Source organism: Ursus arctos, unplaced genomic scaffold (assembly GCF_023065955.2).
Source record: "Ursus arctos isolate Adak ecotype North America unplaced genomic scaffold, UrsArc2.0 scaffold_15, whole genome shotgun sequence".
In the NCBI taxonomy this organism is placed as follows: Eukaryota; Metazoa; Chordata; class Mammalia; order Carnivora; family Ursidae; genus Ursus; species Ursus arctos.
In genome coordinates, this window is record NW_026622819.1 from 32,052,359 (window position 1) to 32,076,663 (window position 24,305).

Here is a 24,305-nt window from a genome sequence, read left to right on the forward strand (position 1 = left end):
GAGGCCTTCCCAGAAACCTATAAACTACCAAGACTGAAACAGGATGAAATTGATTTCTTAAACAGGCCAATTAATTATGAAGAGATTCAGTCAATGATAAACAATCTTCCAAATAACAAAACTCCAGGCCTGGACGGTTTTCCTGGGGAATTCTACCAAACATTCAAAGAAGAAATAATACCTATTCTCCTAAAGCTATTTCAAAAAATAGAAACAGAAGGAAGGCTACTAAACTCATTCTATGAGGCCAATATTACCTTGATCCCCAAACCAGGCAAAGACCCCATCAAAAAGGAGAATTACACACCGATTTCCCTAATGAATATGGACGCCAAAATCCTCAACAAAATCCTGGCTAATAGAATCCAACAGTACATTAAAAGGATTATCCATCACGATCAAGTGGGATTCATCCCTGGGATGCAAGCATGGTTCAACATTCGCAAATTGATCAGCGTGATACATCATATCAACAAGAAAAGTCTCAGGAACCATATGATCCTCTCAATTGATGCAGAAAAAGCATTTGACAAAATACAGCATCCTTTCCTGATTAAAACCCTTCAGAGTGTAGGGATAGAGGGTACATTTCTCAATCTCATAAAAGCCATCTATGAAAAGCCTACAGCAAATATTATTCTCAATGGGGAAAAGCTGGAAGCCTTTCCCTTAAGATCAGGACCATGACAAGGATACCCACTCTCGCCATTATTATTCAACATAGTACTAGAAGTCCTTGCAACAGTAATCAGACAACAAAAAGGGATAAAGGGTATCCAAATAGGCAAAGAAGAAGTCAAACTGTCTCTCTTCGCAGATGACATGATACTCTATACGGAAAACCCAAAAGAACCCACTCCCAAACTATTAGAAGTTATAGAGCAATTCAGTAATGTGGCGGGATACAAAATCAATGCTCAGAAATCAGTTGCATTTCTATACACGAACAATGAGACTGAAGAAAGAGAAATTAGGGAATCCATCCCATTTACAATAGCACCAAAAACCATACGTTACCTTGGAATTAACTTAACCAGAGACGTAAAGGACCTATATTCTAGAAACTATAAATCACTCTTGAAAGACATTGAGGAAGACATAAAAAGATGGAAAAATATTCCATGCTCATGGATCGGAAGAATTAACATAGTTAAAATGTCCATGCTACCCAGAGCAATCTACACTTTCAGTGCTATCCCGATCAAAATACCGAGGACATTTTTCAAAGAACTGGAACAAATAGTCCTTAAATTTGTATGGAACCAGAAAAGGCCCCGAATCTCCAAGGAACTGTTGAAAAGGAAAAACAAAGCTGGGGGCATCACAATGCCGGATTTCAAGCTGTACTACAAAGCTGTGATCACAAAGACAGCATGGTACTGGCACAAAACCAAACACATAGACCAATGGAACAGAATAGAGAACCCAGAAATGGACCCTCGGCTCTTTGGGCAACTAATATTTGATAAAGCAGGAAAAAACATCGGGTGGAAAAAAGTCTCTTCAATAAATGGTGCTGGGAAAACTGGACAGCTACATGCAAAAGAGTGAAACTTGACCACTCTCTCACACCATACACAAAAATAAACTCCAAATGGATGAAAGACCTGATGTGAGACAGGAATCCATCAAAATTCTAGAGGAGAACATAGGCAACAACCTCTATGAGATCGGCCAAAGCAACCTTTTTCATGACACATCTCCAAAGGCAAGAGAAACAAAAGATAAAATGGGACTTCATCAAGATAAAAAGCTTCTGCACAGCCAAGTAGACAGTCAAAAAAACTAAGAGGCAGCCCACGGAATGGGAGAATATATTTGCAAATGACACTACAGATAAAAGACTGGTATCCAAGATCTACAAAGAACTTCTCAAACTCAATACACGAGAAACAAATAAACAAATCAAAAAATGGGCAGAAGATATGAACAGACACTTTTCCAATGAAGACATACAAATGGCTAACAGACACATGAAAAAATGTTCAAAATCATTAGCCATCAGGGAAATTCAAATCAAAACCACACTGAGATACCACCTTACGCCAGTTAGAATGGCAAAAATAGACAAGGCAAGAAACAACAATTGTTGGAGAGGATGTGGAGAAAGGGGATCCCTCCTACATTGTTGGTGGGAATGCAGGTTGGTGCAGCCACTCTGGAAAACAGTGTGGAGGTCCCTTAAAAAGTTAAAAATTGAGGTACCCTATGACCCAGCCATTGCACTACTGGGTGTTTACCCCAAAGACACAGACGTAGTGAAGAGAAGGGCCATATGCACCCCAATGTTCATAGCAGCATTGTCCACAATAGCTAAATCGTGGAAGGAGCCGAGATGCCCTTCAACAGATAACTGGATTAAGAAGTTGTGGTCCATATATACAATGGAATATTACTCAGCTATCAGAAAGAACGAATTCTCAACATTTGCTGCAACATGGACGGCACTGGAGGAGATAATGCTAAGTGAAATAAGTCCAGCAGAGAAAGACAATTATCATATGGTTTCTCTCATCTATGGAACATAAGAACTAGGAAGATCGGTAGGGGAAGAAAGGGATAAAGAAAGGGGGAGTAATCAGAAGGGGGAATGAAACATGAGAGACTATGGACTATGAGAAACAAACTGAGGGCCTCAGAGGGGAGGGGGTGGGGGAATGGGATAGACCGGTGATGGGTAGTAAGGAGGGCACATATTGCATGGTGCACTGGGTGTTATACGCAACTAACGAATCATCGAACTTTACATCGGAAACCCGGGATGTACTGTATGGTGACTAACATAATATAATAAAAAATGATTTAAAAAAAGAGAGAGAGAGAAGAACAGGGGCTCCCGGGTGGCTCAGTCGATTAAGCAACTGACTCTTGATTTCGGCTCCGGTCATGGTCTCAGGGTCCATGAGATAGAGCCCCACATCTGGCTCTGTGCTCAGCGAGAAGTCTGCTTAAGATTTTCTCTCTCCCTCTGCCCCCTCCCCACTCATGAGACCATGCACACAATCTAATTAATTAATTAAATTAGAGAAGAACAGCATACTCTTCAAATATGGACCCAAATTATAAATAACTATGAACATTTCCCCTATATCATATTTAGCTGAAGAAGATTTAAAAATGTGTAAATATTTTTAACAGCAATTTAAGAAAATCAGGAAATTAATCACAAAGCAGTGAAAAGATATTAGGCAGCAAGAATAATGCTATTATCTGTTAAGTTACATATAACATAGTTTAACACCTCCATTGAAGTTGGAGTTCAATTTATCTTTTCTAATATTTTTCATTTAAGACTTTATTTTTTTTAGAGCACATTAGGCTTACAACAACATTGAGAGGAAGCTATGGAGATTTTCCATATACTCTTGACCCTACACATCCATAGCCTACCCTATTCTCAACATCACTCCCCAGAGTGGTACATTTTGTTATCAAGGATAAGCCTACATTGACACATCAGAGTTCAATTTATTCTTAGAAATGGTGCATGTAGTGTTGGCTTTTTTCATTAAGTGAAGGTCTCTAAGTTTGTGCCTTTCTTATTTATTTCTATTCTTTTTCAAAGAAAAAAAAAACACCTAGAATTTCAAGCAAAGGCAATGTGACAGATTAATAACAGAATGAATCTTTTTCCATTTTTAGTCACTTAATTCCACTCTTCCAAGAGTTTCCAAACTACTCCAGCCATGAGATAAAGAAAACCCTTCTAAGGTAATGCAGTATACTTAAACGTAAGCTATAAGACTCTTTTTAAAAGAAATATGGTAAAAACCACAAAGAGACACCACTGTAAACACGAAAGAATAGCTAAATTAAAAAGAAGGAATGGGAGGGGCGCCTGGGCGGCACAGCGGTTAAGCGTCTGCCTTCGGCTCAGGGCGTGATCCCGGCATTATGGGATCGAGCCCCACGTCAGGCTCCTCCACTAGGAGCCTGCTTCTTCCTCTCCCACTCCCCCTGCTTGTGTTCCCTCTCTCGCTGGCTGTCTCTATCTCTGTCTAACAAATAAATAAAATCTAAAAAAAAAAAAAAAAAAAAGACATGCAAAGTCTTTCCTCTTAAAAAAAAAAAAAAAGAAGGAATGGGGCGCCTGGGTGGCTCAGTTGGTTAAGCATCTGCCTTCGGCTCAGGTCATAATCCCGGGTCCTGGGATCGAATCCCACATCTGGCTCCCTGCTCAGCAGGGGTCTGCATCTCCCTCTGCCTGCCACTCCCCCTGATTGTGCTCTCTCTCTCTCTCACAAATAAAGTCTTTAAAAAAAAGAGAGAGAGAAAGAAAGAAATACGAAGTGTTGGCAAGAACATGGAACACCCAGTGCTCTCCTATATGAAGAGGAGAATGTCAACTGATCCAACGCTAGGTCAGCAATTCCCCACCTCAGTCTATATCCAACAGGAACACATACGTATGCTCCCCAGAAGACAATATTCACAGTAGCACTGTCCCTGATAGCCAAATACTGGAGCCTCCCTGGTACGACTGCACAGCAGGGCAGACAAACTGAGCTGGCAGCACACAACGGGTTACCCCACTGCAGTGAGAAGGAATCAGCTACAACCCCTGCAACAGTGGAGATAAAATACTGAGCAAAAGAACCACAAAAGAGTATTTACTGAACTATTCCTTTTATATGAAGCTCAAAGTCACACAAGACTAATGGATAAGATCAGAAGTGAGGATAATAGTTAAATTCAGTGGTGGGAAAGGAAAACAGTGGCTCGAAGGAGTGTGAGGGGGGCTTTCTGGGGTACTGGTCATGTTCCATTGAAAGAATCTGGGGGCCGGTTACATGGGTCTGCAGCCTGTAAAGATCCTTCAAACTTCACACCTGTGATATGATTGCTTTTCTGTGTTACTCTATATTATGCTATGATGAAGCTTCTTTTTAAAGACAGAGGACAGTGATAAAGCCAGACAGAAGCCTTCTTTTATGATCTCTCCCTCCTAATCCCCTGAGTGCTCTGATGGCCTCTCCCATATGGAGCTCAGGTAATCTACACAGTTCACTCATCCCACAGTCCTCTACTAAGTTCTTACTGCCCCCCAGGGCTAGCATGTCAGGTCCTGGGCCAGGGGAGCTCTGAGATATCAAGGGATAAACATGTAAACCTATCATTACAACAGAGGGAGAGATGTGCTAAGAGAGGTCTGAATCAAGTGTGATGAGAACAGTGAAGGTCGCCCGACAGAGAGCAGAAAGAGGTCCAGAAAAGGCTTATGGAAAATGACACCTGAACAGACTTGAAGAAAAAAGTCTTTGAGAGCAGAGTAGAGGTGTGGAAGCAATGAACCAAAAAGGCAGGTAGGCTGCTTTGCAAAGGTACACAATGGTGGGACGGACTCCGTGCTGAGTGTGACTGCAGTATGGACTGAAAGCAAAAGTGAGCAAGAGAGGTAGAAGGCAGGCCAGCTTGTCACCTGTCACATGAGCCATACCATGAAATCAGGATTTCATCCTGAAGGATATGGGAGACCCTGTGAATAATTTTGAGTAGAAAATAACAGGGTATACAATTAATTGGAGGAGTGACAAAAGGCTGGGAGATCAGTTAAGAGGCTTAAAATACTCCAAGTAAGCAATGACATTAGTCTGAACTAAGGCAGCCCCAATAAGAGTGAAGAAAAAGGGGGAAAATCAAGAGATACTTGGGGGGAAATCAATCATAGGTTTGTTGCCCATCCTGACGTAGATACAGACCCACTCCAGAATTCTGGCTTTGGCAATGGAACAGAGCAGGAGAATGGACTGGTGGGAAATTAGTCTACAATCCCTAGTGACATCCCCTTGTTTGACCCAAGGAGGGGTAAGTATGGTACCCTGTGGGACAAAACACTGACATTTCTCCTAACAACCTCCTTGTCTCCCACCTTTACTTCGCTCTCCATCCTCACACTCCTCATGTCCACAAGTGCCCACCCCCGCTCAACTGACTCCTACTTCCCAGGATGTATCACTTCCAAGCCTCTAACCTAGACCAGGAGGTCCGGACACACTGAACACCTCAAAGTAGTCCAGGTAACTGCCAACCATTTGCTAAACTTGTTTATAGTTCTAGCCTTCCAATACTGAATCTGAGAACATTTCCCACTCACCATGAATATAAAAGGGATAGCTACATGATTTATTCTTGCCTGTTTCAAAAGAAAACTAAAGCCTAAACAAGTATTTTCAAGAGTATACTTTTTCTTTTTCTTTTTTTTTTATAATGTTTTTTTATTACATTATGTTAGTCACCATACAGTACATCCCTGGTTTCTGATGCAAGGTTCGATGATTCATTAGTTGCGTATAACACCCAGTGCACCATGCAATATGTGCCCTCCTTACTACCCATCACCGGCCTATTCCATTCCCCGACCCCCCTCCCCTCTGAAGCCGTCAGTTTGTTTCTCAGAGTCCATAGTCTCCCATGCTTCACTCCCCCTTCTGATTACCCCCCTTTCTTTATCCCTTTCTTCCCCTACCTATCTTCCTAGTTCTTATGTTCCATAGATGAGAGAAATCATATGATAATTGTTTCTCTGCTGGACTTATTTCACTTAGCATTATCTCCTCCAGTGCCGTCCATGTTGCAGCAAATGTTGAGAATTCGTTCTTTCTGATAGCTGAGTAATATTCCATTGTATATATGGACCACAACTTCTTAATCCAGTTATCTGTTGAAGGGCATCTCGGCTCCTTCCACGATTTAGCTATTGTGGACAATGCTGCTATGAACATTGGGGTGCATATGGCCCTTCTCTTCACTACGTCTGTGTCTTTGGGGTAAACACCCAGTAGTGCAATGGCTGGGTCATAGGGTACCTCAATTTTTAACTTTTTAAGGGACCTCCACACTGTTTTCCAGAGTGGCTGCACCAACCTGCATTCCCACCAACAATGTAGGAGGGATCCCCTTTTTCCACATCCTCTCCAGCAATTGCTGTTTTCTGCCTTGTTGATTTTTGCCATTCTAACTGGCGTAAGGTGGTATCTTAGTGTGGTTTTGATTTGAATTTCCCTGAGGGCTAATGATTTTGAACATTTTTTCATGTGTCTGTTAGCCATTTGTATGTCTTCATTGGAAAAGTGTCTGTTCATATCTTCTGCCCATTTATGATTTATTATTATTTTTTATACTGACCTCTGCCCCTCCATTTTCATGTTCCCAGTTCCCTTCCCTTGCTCTTTTTCTTGTTTTTCCCACAGACTGTAACCTTCTAACATATTGGAAAATTTACTTATTTGTTATTTTACTATTTATTGTCTGCCTCTCCTTATACTGGCACATAAGTCCACGAAGGCAGGGAACTTGGTCTGTTTTGTTCACTATTTTATCCCTGAGCACCTGAAAGCCTACACAACACACAGAAGCTACTCTAGAAACATTAATGGAACATTTGTTGAATGAATTTATTACTTGATTTCACTACCCCCCTCCTCGCTGGCTCAAAATGAAAATCACCAAGTCCTTATGCTGGATATTTTCTATTCGCCTCTCCAGATCCATTCACCATTCTCCAGCTTGCCCTGTGTTGGGATGGCTGACTGTGTAGACTGATTCCCTTGCCCTCTGGCTTTTGACCAGGTGCGAGAAGGATGTCAGGATTTCTATTACCCTGATTCCCTTCCTGGCAAGCTGCAGCACATTGGACAGCCCTCTCCGTAAAGCTTTCTTCCAGGTCCTGGCAGCTCCCTGCCCTCATTCTTCAGGCCTAAGGCTGGCGGTATCAGCGCTCCTCTGTTACTAACTCCAGGGTACTTCAATACACATATTGCTTTCCCTCAACCCTGACCATTCCTTTAAAGAGAGTCCCTTTGGTAAACTCTCTTCAGTTACCCAATATGAGAGTACCATCGATATATCCTCTGGAGCCCTGCCTAAATAAAGTCGTAACAATGAAATAATCCGTGAAAATGAATATAGTCCATTTGCTTTCTGTAGTCTTAAATACCTGAACCTCCCTCCAAGTATACAGGTCCATATGATAAACCAGAATGTACTTGCCCAATTTACTGACTTCAGAGATTTTTCCCATTACACGCTCTTTCATGGATCTGTTTGGCTTTTCAACCCATTACCCATTTGAACTTGGCTCTGTTCAGAGATGACCTCTCTGTATTTGTTGATCTTGGCTCTGGAAACTATGTATATTTGGCTCTTGCTTTCTTTCTGGACTAGCAACCTGGCTTGGCAACCAAGCAGTGCTTAAGGTACTCAGCCCAGGCTACCCCCTGACCAGACACAGAGTTAGTGTTTATGCCTCAAAATGAAAAAGGCAGAGCCCTTACAGCATAAAAGGAGCAGACAAACACAGGTCATCTTTTGCAAATAAGAAACATACATTTCTAATAGAGAAACATGCGTATTAAGGCATCTTGCAGCTCTTTGCTATTAAAGGTAACTTTGATGGGCTTTCAAAGAGAGAATCCTGCTTGCCTTTAGTAGCCAACACTTTCCTAGCACACCTAAGGAGAGAGAGATTTGACCATTCTCTTATAGTACAACAAACTCAGGTTTCAAACATTTTAGAGGTAAAAGAAGTCTAAAGCCAAGAATTCAATAAAGAGATACATTCGTGTAAAGCAAAACAGCATTTCATGGAAAACATTAAATGTTCCACAAATATTTTTCACGTTCTGAATCTGAAATTTCATTTTCTGAAATCTCATTAACTGGAAATTCTTGTCAAAACAAAACTCTAATAAAAATGAATTTGTAACCATTTACCAAACTGTATTTCTCTTGTTTCCTCTCATTTAAGGCATACTTAAATCTCAGTTATAGTATATATTTACTCTGATAAGATCAAGACTATCAAAAGAAAAGAACATGCTATATTTGAATAGCACATTAACTTATGACACAGTTATGTGGAAAAAGTGAACACTCCCTTCCATGAGCTGAGCAGAGAAGTTCAAGTACACATCCCAGGAAGTGGCTAGCTCTTCCCAGACAAAATAATCAACTCTTGGGGGAATGCTTATAATCAGACAAGATGGCCTACAGCTCTCCACTGAGCCCTTCAGAGCGGCAGCTGCCTCAGCAAATAATAAAGACGGCACAGCAAAGGAGCTACCCGCCTTTATCTACCAGTTTAAAACCACTGGTGCAGAACCAGGAATTTTATTTAGAGTAAAAAACTGCTCATTGGGTCCTCAGAGAATTCGTGTAGCTGACTAGTATAATACCACATGTTAGTAACAGTACCGTAACCACAGGCACAGTACAGGCTTCCGCAAGGAAGCCGGGCTGTCCTTGCAGTTGTCTGAATTCCCACCCTCAAGAATTGTAACCTAAAAATAATCTTGTCATGAGGAAATGAGCATGAGTAATATAACACATCTATTCTTCCCTTACTCCTCTGATTTAATTGGTTGATATATCGTTAACTGTAAAACTTTGGTTCCTACAGGCTTGTAATTCGTATGTCAAAGTCTTCTAAAAAAATCAGTGAAAAGCGTATTTTCAATTTTTCCTACCTTCCTAATCAATCCTAATCAATATCAAAGTACTGATTCATCTGAGTGATCCTAATGGGGAAGGTTTATCTCACCAAGACTAACAGTTAATACTCCACACCAGCAGGGTAAGTAGTAGCTCATGGCAACAGGTCTCACTGATAACTAAAAACAAAACAAAACAAATAGGAGCCCTGAGGTTTGGAAAGTCTTCCAATTCAAGTAGATCCTTCCATAAAAAGCCTTTCTCTAAATGAGAAAGCAATTATTACTTCTTTTTCAAAAAATATTTTTGTTTGTTTATTTATTTTAGGGGAGAGGGGCAGAGGAAGAGGATAAGCAGACTCCTGAGCATGGAGTCTGATGAGGGGCTCAATCTCAGAACCCTGAGATCATGACCTGAGCCAAAATCAGGAGTTGGATGCTTAATCAACTAAGCCACCCAGGCACCCCAAGAAAGCAGCTATTACTTCTAATTCTAAGTTCTCTCCATTTCCTCAACAATTCAAACCAGCTTTGCTTCTCCAACAAAGCAATGCTAAGTTTTCCTCATTTATCTGATTCTAATGGCCAAAACAAAGCCCTCATTCCGGTAGACCTCCAGGATTTAAACCCACCTAATTAAGAGAATCAACTGCCAGTGAAGGTTGTGCAAAGTGCTTTCTTTGTGTTCAATGATGATGGTTATTCAGTACTTAGTCTGTATCAAGAATTTACCCTGATTTACGCTATCCCTTGTAAGCACTGAGCTATCTGGAAAACCCAGCAAAGTACTGATAGTCAGAAGTACTTTTAATAAATACAAAGTGAACTCAAACAGCACAGGATGTGTTTAAGAAATATCAAGTGATCATGAACAAGTTACTTCTCTATTTACAAATGAGTTTCCTCTGTTAAATGAGGGAAGTGGAACAGATGATCTCTACAATCCCATCCAGCTCTAGCACTAGTGGGGAAGAGAAAACTACTGTAAGCAAAAGCATCAGCCTTTAATATATACTGGGGAAGGAATACAATTCGCTATACAAAGAAAGGCTAGAAGTCTCCAAAGGAACTCAAAAAGAGGCAAGATCAATGAAGGCAAAAGAAGTTCCATAATTGGATAAGGCTTCTTTGAGGATGTGTAAGTTGATCTGGATCCAGAAAAATGGGAAAGATGTGGATACGCAGAGAAGAGGTCGGAGAGCCTTCCCGATGCAAACAATAGTATAAATAGTATAAATAAATAGTATAATATAGTATACTATAAATAGTATAAATAAACTCAGAAAAGCAGTTTATTTAAAAAGCGCAAATGTAGGATCAGGTTCATATCCTAAATAATTGGTACTATTTATTCTAAATTGCATTTATGGCACTTGGCTAAACTGCCAATTTAATTTTTTTTTTTTTTTTAAGTAGGCTCCATGCCCAGCATGGAGCCCAACGCACAGCTCGAATTCACAACCCTGAGATCAAGACCTGAGCTGAGATCAAGAGTTGGATGGATAACTGACTGAGCCACCCAGGCGCCCCTAATTTTTAAATTTTTTAAAGATCTTTAAAGTCTTTCATTGTTGAAAGAGAGCTGATAATTTATCATCTTATATAAAAATAGGTTTTTTTCTTCATAACAAAATATATCTTCATGTGCATGTCATTATTAAAATGTTACCGCTATTGCTGACCATTTTGATATGAGATCCTACTGTCTTAAGAGCTGGCTGCATATCCTCCTCATTCTACCAAGACCAGCAACACTTTTAATGGCTAATGACCTCCTTATATATCATTTAGAATACGGCATAACCAAAAGAAAAGACTTGAAACAGATCTAAAACTATTTGAAATCTTCCTCTATACATAATGATCTGTAATAACATAAAGGAACGTCTCTAAATTATAAAATGCACGATTCAATTTGAAAATCTCTATTTTAACTTTAACAATGAATTTGGAATTTAGAAAAATAAAAGCACATCAGATTAGATATAAACTTATGCAAGTCTGCTTTACTTATGATTACAAAGGATGATACCAAAAATATTTGAAGAAATGTAACCTCCAACTCTCGAGCTTGTTAAAAACTATCTTTTGATGCTTGAGCATATTGCTCATAAAATGAGGAAACTTTCCATTTCATTCATAAGCTTTATAAATATTCTAGAGAACTGTCATTTCTTTCAAGCCACTTGTTTTCAAAATGCACACTTACCCTGCATTGTTGCTGACTGCAGTCAGCCCTTTCACTCCAGTCTTCAGTAAGGCTCCTATAAGATTCTCTGGAATTCCACATAACCCAAAACCTGTAAGTGAAAAAGACAATCTGTGAAAAGGGTAATGTTCTTTCATGGAAATGTATGTTATCCTTTTCCATAAAAAAAAAAAAATGTAAAACACATAATTAGATCTATTAAGCAAAATATACATACATACAAAATATATCTCAGCAACACAGTAAGTGGCTACATAGCTGTACCCAAATGTTTTGCACCATTAGATAGCACCAGACATAACTGTCAAATCTTAGAATCAAGAATAAAGCCAAGTGCAATCAGTTAATATGGCTACACATCGCACATCTTGCAATTGACTGCACATCTATTACTGTCCAACTTTATAATTCAACCTTTATACGGCTACTTTTTCAAGCATGTTTATTTTATAAGCCTGAGTAGATTTTGCAGAACTGGAAGCCTAGACCAATGACTTTTATTTCTTTATAACTTCAGCAATTTGTCAAATAGTATTGGGTTTAAAACAGACATTCAATGACTGGTCAGCTGAATGGATGAATGAATGAACAGCAGCCCTAAAAACAAGCCTAGATTCCTATGACCAAGGCCGAGAAACAAAAAATAACAATAAAAAATAAAAACTGTAAGGATCAGGCAGCAAGTTTAATGAGTGTGAGACAATGATTCTAAAAGACATTCCAAACCAGGTACAGCAATGAACCCAGAGGCCTCAACAACAGAGAGACGTGTATATGCTTTTTATCTCCTAAAATGAGGAATGACAAAAGGAGTAGCTAGGGAAGGGCAAATGAAATCAATGCAAATGTTTTAGTTAAACAGAATTCCCAAGGATCTAGGAATGTTTTCAAAGCTACTAATAAGACATCGCCATTTAAAACGTCAGCTTTTCAAAATAGAAAAAGAAACACAAAGGGAAAAAGTAAAACATTAAGTGCTAAACCCTGCTAAATTTTCAAGATGAGGACACTAATAAAATAATTACATAATATACTAATTTCATAATATGCAATACATGACTAAAAATAATAAGTAATAAAATAATTGCCATTTCTAATCTCCACAGTTTTGCCACTGTGATTTCCCCACTTTGCTAAAAATATAAGGATGTTACCATCACCAAAAGGAAAACAATACTATTACTCACCACCAACCAGTATTGTTGCACCATCAGGGATGTCTTTTACAGCTTCCACTGGATCTGTGTAAAATTTGGTATGGCGACGCGTGCTGGTTGAAAAGTAGCAAACGCATCCCTAAAACATTTTTAAAAATTTTTAAGTGAATAATCATTTGGAGATATATCTTTATTTTGCATGTATACCAGTGTATTCACTTTTCATATATACAAGGCTAATTTCACTATCTGCTCTTTGAAACAAAGAGTGGGGCCGCAAGCAATTCATCTTAAGAGTAGGAAGGACATACTCTACCCATAGATTATCTCCAGAATTCCCTTGTGATCATGATGGATGTCTTCCATTGTATAAATGAAAACTCTGTGTTGTTTGTGGCCACCCAAAAGACTAAAGTAGATAGCTCATACACTGGGACTCAAATTCATAATAACGATGCCATCAAGCATCAGTTTCTGATAGTGAGCTAACCTTGCATTCAGTCTACAAATATTCACTGAGAACATACTATGTGCCAACTATTCTGCTGTTTACTCCCATCTAGTAAATATTAAGGCACGACTGCTGCTCTGTGGGAAATCAGGTACAGTGTGACCGATATACAAATACATAGTTGGGCCCAGGACTCGATCTTAGGGAACAAATAAGGAACAGTATACAAAAAGACCCATCCCCTAAGGGCCTTGGAGTTTATAAATGCTGCAAAAAATAGCAAACTGTTATCTGCAAGGGAGGCATGGCTAGTCTTACCACAGTGACCTATTTGGTGCAAAACAGGTTATCTAGTAAACATTTATCATCAGTTTTAAACAGTCTCCCTCTTTACACTTCATCCACAATATGGATAGGAGAAAGTTACAGTGACTATGTTGTAATCACTCATAATAAATATCACCTCTCCTTTATTCTTATTATATATTCAACCTAAAGAGGGAGGGAGCAAAGAGAAAGGCTCCTGACTCCTCATATGCTGCCACCTTAAGAAGTTCATAAATGTAAGCTCACACATGCTGCCTTATTGGTCTTTGACAGACATCCTATGGAGTCAAGGTAAAGGCAGTAATGAGTTTCTAATATTCTTTTCTTCCTCTATAAATTTTTATAAAAAGCCTATTTCCTTTAAGAGAACAATACTGAAAGTCAAATGAGATCTGCAAAAGTAGGGTTACACAGATGACTTTTGCTCCTTTAAATTCAACCTTGGTTCAGGTCTGGCGAAGACAATGGTCTACCCTAGCACACCACCGGGAGATCCATGGAGGCAGAGCTAGCAAGGAATGAGCTTGAGCTGCAAAGAGCTTACCTCTCTGTCCTACCCTCAGTAGCAAGGGTTTATTGGATTCTGTTTAAACATGCACATACACACAAATATATATTTTTTAAATCTTGAAAATTAAAAGTGTGATAGCTTCAATAAAGAGGCCAAAAGATGAATCATAAAATAAAGTTGAGGATATCTGCTCGAAAATAGAAAAAAGAAAAACACAGATATTCTAATCCAACCAATTCATTTCATAAGTCAAGTTTTGGAAGCTGAGCAAGATCTCGTACTGTGTCCAACACTGTGTTACAACAGGACCAGACCCCAGGTTTTAGCCTCCATCACAGCGTCCTTCTACCATAATCTGGTCCTCTCCGTGATTTTTAAAAGCCCTCGGTGTTATTCTACTTCGATCTCATTATTTACAGACAACACATCTTTATGAGTGCCCTGATTTTTCATGAACAACTCTACTGTCATGATCTTTCCTTAAGAGTAAAGGAGAAGCCATTGCTCTGTACACGTTAAACTGATACAGTATTGTTTTGTCAATTATATCTCAATAAAACTGGAAAAAAGTCAAAGATGCAAAAACATGCAATAAATAAACAAATGTTAATCTGGATCTCTTACCAAATAAAAAGGGGTGAAAAGTCAGGGCCTCAGCAGGAGGAAGAAAATAAAAGAACTCATCTACACCTAAGAAGTCAGGGGGTAAAGTCACTCTGAACTACTTATCCGTAGACCGAGAAACATGAATCCTATAGAGAGGAAGTCAAGAGAAAACTCATTTCTCCTACAGATCCAGGACACTTTTCGGATTCACAAGGGGAAACAAGAGTATATAAGCACAGCCTTGTCAGGAAATCTGTTCCTTTGTTTCAGCTGATAATTAGTGTCCTCATTACAAACAGAAATTATTGAAATGCTTACCCCACACCTTAAAAATATACCTCAGAAAGGGGTACCTGGGTGGCTCAGTTGGTTGAGCATCTGACTCTTGATTTCAGTTCAGGTCATGATCTCAGGGTCGTGAGATCGAGCCCCACGTTGGGCTCTGCACTCAGTGCAGAGTCTCCTTGTCCCTCTCCCTCTACTCTTTCCCCAACTCTCTCGCTCTATCTCTCAAATAAATAAAATCTTAAAAAAAAAAAAACAACACTTCAGACATATTTTAGAAAAGACTCAAGTGTTTCACATTTATCCAGATAATCAAAAGCTAAAAGTAATGAGTGAAATGTTTGTAGGCAATGTGAGAGTGGCTCAAGATAACGGAGAATTTACACCCAACTTTGTTTTTTCATTTTTCACACATTTCACACAGTATTTGTTGACCTTTGTTATCTGTTTGTTATATTGACATTTGATATCTACTTGCTAAGAAATCAATAGTGTGACATAATGGGCCACACTCCAGTCATCTCGGAGTCAAAATACCTTTGTTTCAAATTCCATTTCAGCCAAAATTTCGAGAAACTGAGAAAATTGCAAAATCTGAGTGTAGGAGGTACGATTTTAAGTTTACAAAAGGATGACAGTTGTTTCTTAAGAATGTAGTAAGGATTAAGTAATGGTGTATTAGACCCTGTGCTTGTAATACTGAAGATAGCCTGAGGATGTTAGTTTCCTTTAGGCAAAGTAACCCTCTCTCCATTCCCCACCAGGGCAGTAAGATTAACTTGCCTTTGACTGGGCTTTAGTTTTCACATTTAACCTCCCCACTCTACCTTACCTATACACATAGGCACATATTACTGATGCTACAAAGAATTTTTTTTGGCATGACCTATGCTATAGCAAATTAATCCATGCCGTCCTTTTTTGAGGGTTTTGAAAAATGGGTTCCAGCTTCAAGATTACTTTAACATCTTTGTTTGTAGTCAAGTTTGCCATCCTAAGTATTCAAAGATTACTGGGCAATCTGGCAGAACGAATGCAGGTAGTGAGGCAAAGAGGAAGGAGAATGTCTGAAACCAGTTGCACCAGAATGTTTCCTGTCAATCTTCAAGGCTTGGAGCCTCAGAGGCAGCACCCCAGAGAAAGCCTCTGGGTTTGTTTTCTGAACAAGTTTCCTCTCTGCCCACATTCTCTCCCATTCTCCCAGCCTCTGGAAGTCAAGGAGCATCTCAGCTGACGCCGTCTAAGACTGAGCAGGGGAGATGTCTTTTTTTCGTAAATAAATGAATTCAAATCGAAGCTTTACACTGCTCATAAATTGACCTTTACCTTCTAAAATGCTAAAACAATGAGGTGAAATGATTCAAGCACCATCTGCTACACAAATAAATAAACAAATAGCCTTCAAGTCTACGAAGGTTACTAAAAGAATGAAGAGTAATGAATTGCATGGCTTCAGTATCTATGTATTCCGGGGATGATTTTTTCACCAGGGTCTTCCTTTACATTTGGGTAACATATTTCCTTTTGTTTTTTCACTCTCCCACCTTCTGCATTTTATGGTGCCCCTAGTTTCTGCTATTACTATTGGAGGAAGGAAATAATAATGACTACACTGCAAAAGAACAGACAAGACCCTGAGGGGTAAGAAATAACCAAAATTCTTAGATTGCCCTTTTTTTTCTCTTTAATCTATTTCTCCTTTTAAAATTCTCTCCATCTTTACCCTTTGTCATCTAGCTCAAATTCGTACATTTAGAATTTGAGGTCTGATTCCAGCCTAAATTTTATTGCATGATTTCCCAATTCAGAATCTCCTTCCGTTCTAACCATTTCTACCATACTTTCTTTAGCCTAAATTTTTCTTTTTCTTGTCAATACTCCAGAACTTAAAAAAAAAAAAAAAAAAAGGCACTTCATTTTGAAGGTCTTTCAGGGAAAATCCACATAGCATACTGCTTTTTTTTTCATAATAATATTTTTATTATATTATGTTAGTCTCCATACAGTACATCCCCGGTTTCTGATGTAAAGTTCCATGATTCATTAGTTGCGTATAACACCCAGTGCACCATGCAATACATGCCCTCCTTACTACCCATCACCAGCCTATCCCATTCCCCCACCCCCCTCCCCTCTGAAGCCCTCGGTTTGTTTTTCAGAGTCCATAGTCTCTCATGGTTCATTCCCCCTTCTGATTACCCCCCTTTCTTTATCCCTTTCTTCTTCTACCAATCTTCCTAGTTCTTATGTTCCATAGATGAGAGAAACCATATGATAATTGTCTTTCTCTACTTGACATATTTCACTTAGCATTATCTCCTCCACTGCCGTCCATGTTGCAGCAAATGTTGAGAACTCATTCTTTCTGATAGCTGAGTAATATTCCATTGTATATATGGACCACAACTTCTTAATCCAGTCATCTGTTGAAGGGCATCTCGGCTCCTTCCACGATTTAGCTATTATGGACAATGCTGCTATGAACATTGGGGTGCATATGGCCCTTCTCTTCACTACGTCTGTATCTCTGGGGTAAATACAGGAATCCATCAAAATCCTAGAGGAGAACAGGAATCCAGCACACTGCTTTTTTACTTTTAAATTATCTTGATATGGAACTGTACACCGAGGTGTTATTTACCTTGTTACTTTGCAGTTAAAAAAAAATCAGGACACAGGAAGACTGATACTGCCCACCTCAGTATCAAAGTTTGATAAACAGAAGTGGGGAGGAGAAGCCATGTGGAGAGAGAGGAAGAGGACCCTGTTGGAAGGAAAAGGCAATAATATGCAGGTAGATACACACACATACACACTTGGCAAGGAGAATATGGTATCAGTGCCAAGTGGAGGTGCTGATATGTGTTGTAATGCTTACCAATGTCAATGATAGACAGTACCAGTATCTGTCAAAAGTGGAATGTTCACCTTCAACACTACCAGTTATGCACTAATGACATGAATAAACAAATCACAAGGATCCTACACGGAATTACTGACACTAGGCCAATTCTCTAAAGTAGCAGCATACTGTTTTTTAGGGAACATACATGTTCCTTTTATTCCAACAATAGAGTGATGCCCAGCACTTTAAAGGAACACAGATGAAGGAATGGTGCATTCTGCCTGGTGTATCAGAAAGCCTGAGGAGTTTGCCAAGAGTTAAAATACTAATGAGGATGGGGAACCCAGAAAGAGGAGAAGTGTCAGTAAAGGTATAGAGATGTGAAAAGTCTCAGTGTGCTCAGGGACATGTGGGATCAGGTCCCATGGAGAGAAGCTTGTGAAGATAGGGCTGGAAAGGGAGACTGGGGCAGGCCCTAAGGGCCACACTAGAGTTTTGACTTCTTCCTTCAATGAGGAAGGGATAGCAAAGTTTTTGAAACAGAGATGTCACAACTCATATGAAGCCTGAAACAGGAAAGTGGCAGAAGAAATCATTCTTTCATTCACTCATCCATTTGTTCAAAAATAACCATTTTACATCAAATATACTAAATACTGGAATACAGAGTTAAGACAAACAAAACCACTCAGGCACAGTCTCTGTGCTGATGAAACTTGCAAACCAGCAAGGGTAATAGTCATTAAATAATTACAGAAATTTAAATACAAATGTTAATATCTCATAGGGGAACTGAAAGGAAGAAATAGATAGTTGCTGGGAAAGACTGCCAAGAACAACTCTGAGGAAATTTCAGGAAAAGCTGCATACATCACACTGGTTATCAACTGGAGGTGGAGGGAAGAGGAAAGAAGGGGTCCAAGATTTCTAGCTTACACACTCTCTGGATATGGGTGTTATTAGCCATAATGAAAACAGAACAAAACAAGGGAGGAAACAACCACTCTATGGCTGGTTCATTTTGGGTCAGAAAGAGCTTGAAGTACTAAGTGTCATCCAGGTGGAATGGACCAGTAAGTTGTACCAGGACTGCAGCTCAGAGGAGAATGGAACTGGTGAGAGATCTGGGGAAAAAAAGAAGTTCAAGGAAGAAAGGTAGGTAAAGTGAAAATGGTAGTTTCAGGATCTTTTTCCAGCAGTAATTTTCCAAAGTGAATGGAGAATAGTATTAAATGCTCCTTCTGAAATAGTAATGGAGGAAGAAAGATAACTTCAGATGGTATATTCAAATCTAAGTCCATGCCAATGGCTCTGAAATGTAGTTCTCAGACTAGCAGCATTAATATCACCTGGGAACTCATGTATGTAAAGTGCCAGCCCCACACAGGACCTACTAAATCAGAAACTCCGGAGGTGGAACCAGAAATCTGTTTACTAAAGCCTCCAGGTAATTCTGAGGCTCATTAAAGTTTGATAGACTTGCCTAACACACACACACACACACACACCCATCTCATTTTGGCTGTTGGTTATGTTTATAGCAGAAAAGTTCTCAAGGTTACTACCTCTGTGCACAGGGTTCTTTCATCCATGCATTAAACATGTGTTGAGTGTCTATACTATGCCTAATAGTGTGTAATGTTGAGATGGAGAATAAGGCATACAATATTATTCCTGACAACCAGAAACTTCCATCTTGTTAAGATGTCAATGTAGGGGCACCTGGGTGCCTCTGTAGGTTAAGTGTCTGACTTCCACTCAGGTCATGATCTCAGGGCCCTGGGATGGAGCCCTGGGTTGGGCTCCACACTCGGTGGGGAGTCTGCTTATACCTCTCCCTCTGCCCTTCCCCCTTTTTGTGCTCGCTCGTGCGCTTTCTCTTGCAAATAAATAAAATCTTAAAAAAAAAAGTCAATGGATTTGAAAAGTTAAACAAGCACAAAAGTGTGCCAGTATAAGGCAAGTTAGATGAGAATCTAATGACTAAATAAGAGGTAGGGGCACCAAGTGCCAAGCATGAAGAAACACCTGAAAGGGGCACTGGACCTATGATAACCAAACCTCAAAGGGGTAAAGTTTGAACCTCGATAGGAACTTTCAGTGAGGCATAGGGAAACCTCTAATTTTTAACTCTGCCACCTAAGAGGTTTGCTGGGCTTCTAAAGTGGTTTAACTGGGAAAGTGAGTAAAATAACACTTAGGCAAATAAGCAACTGCCAAAAGAGGGAATGTTCTTGACCTGGACCCAAGGGTATGGCAGCGTCCTGGTCTGCATGTTTCAGCCGCACAACAATGTGACTGAAGGTCAGTAAAGTGCCCTTTTAATAATTCTTTATACATCCAAAGCTATCAGCAATTACCAAAATGCTTCCTAAGAGGCATTTATGAATAAAAAGTTCCAATTCTAAATCATCCCTTAGCATTTACCTAAGGGGCTTAGTGGCCCCTCTGCGTTCACTGTTCTCAGAGACTGGATGTGGGAATGACAGCAACTGGGGCGCGGCAGTTCTCTCTGAGTACGCACCTCGTGCAAAATATGCTTTCAAGCTCGGAAACTATTATTTAATGAGCTACTAAGTAAAAACGTCATTTTTCCTTTTTCCCTAAAAAGGAACAGGCTCCCACGGTTACGCTGGTAGCGGAGGTAAACCACCCTCCAGTACCTAGCACTCGCGGACTGAACTGGCCTCCGAGGGCTCCGGACCTGAGCGCGGTCGTACAGGTCGGGACAGAGAATAGGAGGGGAAAAAAAAAAAAAAAAGCTTATCAACCAATAATTGCAGGGAAAAGTGCCTCGGGATGCCACTTGGTGGAGAGCTGGCAATAAGGGCGGCACGAGATTTTCTAAGAGTTTGAAAATGGAAATCCTCCAACCCGGATGCCTGCGCCCCAAGAGCGCGCGCGAGCCACGGCCGGAGTACCACTGGCTCCTCGGTCAGACGGGGAAGATGCCCAGACGAGCGCTCCAGTCCGGGTTCCCCTTCCCACCGCCACGGCGCGGCGCAGCCAAATAAGGGAGGACAGGGAGGGCACGGCATTCCATCCCCGCGACGCCCAGCCTCTGCCCTCTCTACGGCGAACTCGCGCGGACCCGTGGCTAACCTGCCCCGAAATCCCCACCGCGAGGCGCAACCCTGTCTCCTGCTGCCGTCACCCTTACCCGTCCCTCAGCCAGCGCGCCCTCCCAGGAGGCCGCCCGCGAGGGGGAGATGCTAGCCGGGAGGATGCGTGCTTTGGAGGACGCGAGCGAGCCCTGAAGGGCGCGGCGGCGCTGCCAGACGCCTCCCTGACCCCTTTCAGACTCTCCGCGTGCTCCTACATCTGTCTCGCCCGGCAGGGGGAAGCGGCTGCAGAACAGAGCAAAGGCAGTCAGCCGAAGGAGCAGCGAGGCAAGGCAGGCGTCGGCGCGTCCCGGTGCCCCGGAGACCGCGCCACGGATGCTAACCCCTAGGTTGGAGAGGGTGGGTGCAGGCAGGGGAGAGAACGCGCGCACCACGCGGGGTTTCGTCTGCGTTCTGCCGGCGCGTGGCCTTCTTCGCTGGCGTTTTACCTTGGACCAGACGCCCCCGGTAAGGCGGGCGGAGGCATAGAGCGGGGACCAGGCGGAGAGGAGTTTGAGAGCCGCCATGTTCCGGGCCGGCCGTGGAGGAGGCGACGGGCTGGGGCGCGCGCGGGACTGTGTGGGAGAGGTGCCGGGCCGCAGCCGCGTCAACGCGAAGGGAGGGCAGGGAAGGCGCTCGAGGGGCGGGCTGGAGGCTCGACCGTGCGTCGATGACGTCCTCCCCTCCCTCGCCCACTGAGGTTGCAGGCTTAGAGAGACGCGAGGCTGGGAGGGGCCCCGCCGGTAGCGTCAGCCAAGGGGAAGCCGGGGCGGACGGCGCGGGAAGCGTCCCAGACCTGCGGCGGCCGAGTCCTTTCCCCGCGTGTTCCAGGCTGCTGTGCCGGCACGCGCTTGCCGCTGCAGCCCCCAGTCAGTTCATCAGCTTTGAGTGGGCGCGGGAGTCTGCCTTCCCCCAAGGTCTGGGGTTAAGTGTTGGCCTAGCATTCGGGCGGCGCAGGGTCTCTCTTGGAGTCTGTTGCTTTTCCTAGGCAGTGCCTGGTACATGTGTGGGCTGCAAAGGCGGTACCCCCTCGAGGTCCCCTACTTCCCTTACCCCGCCCAGACAGCGTTCCCATTTCTCCCATTTCTCAATCCCCTCTCCCCACACTTTGCCCTGCTTGTGTAAGTTTGCCTTAAGAACCTGCCACAAGCCATCTGCCATTAGGCGTGGCCAGGGAGGCCTAGTCAGGATTGTACCTGGACAAGAGAGACTAGGTTAGGACTGGGCCTCTGGGACCTTTTCTTCCTTCTTTCCCTTCATCCCCATCATCCAAGTCTGTACTTTAAAGGATTTTTTCTGGCACCTGAGTCCCAAAACCTCCAGAGATTACTCAGCAGATGTAAACTTGCAGGTGCGTATATCCCTTTGTCCCTGGGCAAGTTAGAAGTTTCGGTGTCCTTATCCGAAAATTTAATAATCTCAGAACTAAGATTTACATGAGATAATTCATGGGACGCTTCTGGCTCCATTTTAAACAACAAATAAATGTTAGGCATTATTCAAGTTGCAGTTGTGAATTGGTATGGCACGTACATTCTCTCAAAGCCTTATCTTTTGATCAACTCCTTGAGGACATGAGCCAAATCTGATTTCTTCGGAATTACCCTCTGCGCTTAGCAGACTGGAAGGACCAAATGGAAACTCAGTAAAGGTTTTATTTGATTAAGTGCTCACCAAGTCCTGGGAATATGGCTGTTAGTTTTGAAGGAAAGCAAGCACACAAGGAAATTAAATGAGACCTTAACTTCCTTAGCAAGTAGACCTAATGCAATGAACAATCACAGTCCAGTTTCAAGTCTGTCCATAAAAGCATTTTCCCTTTTATTGTATTCTTTTAGCTCTTTTTCCCTCATGAATATTATTATTTTAATCAAAATCAATGAGGGAATAGGATACCAAGTTAGACTATCCAATTACATTAGGAGAAATTAACTTAGTAATGCTCTATATTTCCAACACATCTTAAGAAGTTGGAGAGCCGTGAAACTCGGGTATTAGAACTTAAGTCCCATTACTGGTGCTAATACAGCATATAGCAGCTATTGTACTGTAGCTTACAGAATGTGAAAAAGCTAACATTCACAATTGGGTCTGTTTTTCCACTTTCACCCTTCCAGAGGACAGATGAAATGGAAAACAACTTTGGCAACTTTGTCTAACTGTGGTCATATGACTCTTCTTGGCTGGTCTCTGTTGCTTCTGGCTAAATTAAAGACAGACATTTCAAGTCTTGTACTCTGTGTGACTTTAATTCTTGTGGGGAAAAAGTCAGCCTCACTACTCTATGGTCAAGACACTGTACTATTTTTTGATAGCTCTATGGCTGTGTTTTATAGATACAATAGGAGTAACTTGAACAAATTACAGAAAAATTCTGTACCGATTTCCCTCCTGTTTCCACAAAGCCATTTCAATTTTAGTCTGTGTAAAAACTTTTTTTTTTAATATCTGAATTTTCTGAATAAGAATAGTTCCCCCCTTGCTTTGAAGGACAGTTTGTGGCAGATATATTCTGGAAACTTTTCTTTGTGTAATCTTGTACAGCTTAATTTACACATTCTTAAAAATTGGAAGAATTGAATTGAATTCAAAGCTTTTAAACAAAAGGTCTGATTCCAGAGAGGCAATAAGGAAAGTTTATTTTGTATTATGTCATTTTATGTATGTGCATATATATGTATATCCAGTGTTATGTTATTTATGTACATATATACATTCATTTGTGTGTGTGCGTATATATATGTATATATATATATTTATATACCCTCTCTATCAAATGAATATAGACAATTTGTCGAACTTAGATTGTAAATCGTCATTCTCTGCTTGAGGGATTTTTGTTTAAATTATCCTAAGATAATATTTATTAACATCATCTCTCATTACTGAAAGATAAGACATCCTGCCCTCACATCTGATGGAGTAATTACTCCTCCAAGCTGATAAACAAGGGCATCTGAAGACTTGTTTTTCAGAAGTTGTTTGACTGGCTTAACTGGTAATAGGAATTTTTGACTAAGTCATTTGGTCCATTAAAAAAAACGTATGCATGCTTCCTTGTATACAGTGGTTTCTTAACATATGGAAAGCAAATCTCTTCAGACAAATAATTTTCCTCTAGTGGATTTGAAAGACATAAATTTGAAATTTTACATAAATCTGTAAATGTATTGTTTTATAATGCAAATCATCATCTCCTAATTTACTTCTTTTATATGTTATTTTCATAGATTCTTTGAAGCAGTGCTTTGTTTTAACTAATGTGCATTTAATATTCAATGGATAAAAAGTGAATTAAATTTTACTCCCAGTATAGGAGGAAAAAAGTATAATAAATACATAAGATGTTATAAAGGGTTCAACTCCAGGAATGATAATGAAAATC

The 24,305-nt window shown here is 40.9% G+C and overlaps 1 protein-coding gene across 2 annotated transcripts in view; it reads right to left on the reverse strand.

The window, feature by feature from the left end:
- OXCT1 (3-oxoacid CoA-transferase 1) overlaps positions 1-23,966 on the reverse strand; it is a 133,806-nt gene extending 109,840 nt beyond the window's left edge. Inside the window, exons 1-3 of one of the 2 annotated variants that reach the window (XM_026506888.4) lie at positions 21,370-23,966; positions 12,825-12,933; positions 11,638-11,728 (exon numbers count right to left, since the gene is read on the reverse strand). In XM_026506888.4, the coding sequence (XP_026362673.1) occupies positions 11,638-11,728; positions 12,825-12,933; positions 21,370-21,447 (278 nt within the window). In that variant the 5' untranslated portion in view covers positions 21,448-23,966. The remainder of the gene's footprint in view (positions 1-11,637; positions 11,729-12,824; positions 12,934-21,369) is intronic. The other variant, XM_057312222.1, reaches the window with a different exon arrangement.
- Between the last annotated feature and the right edge of the window lie 339 nt (positions 23,967-24,305).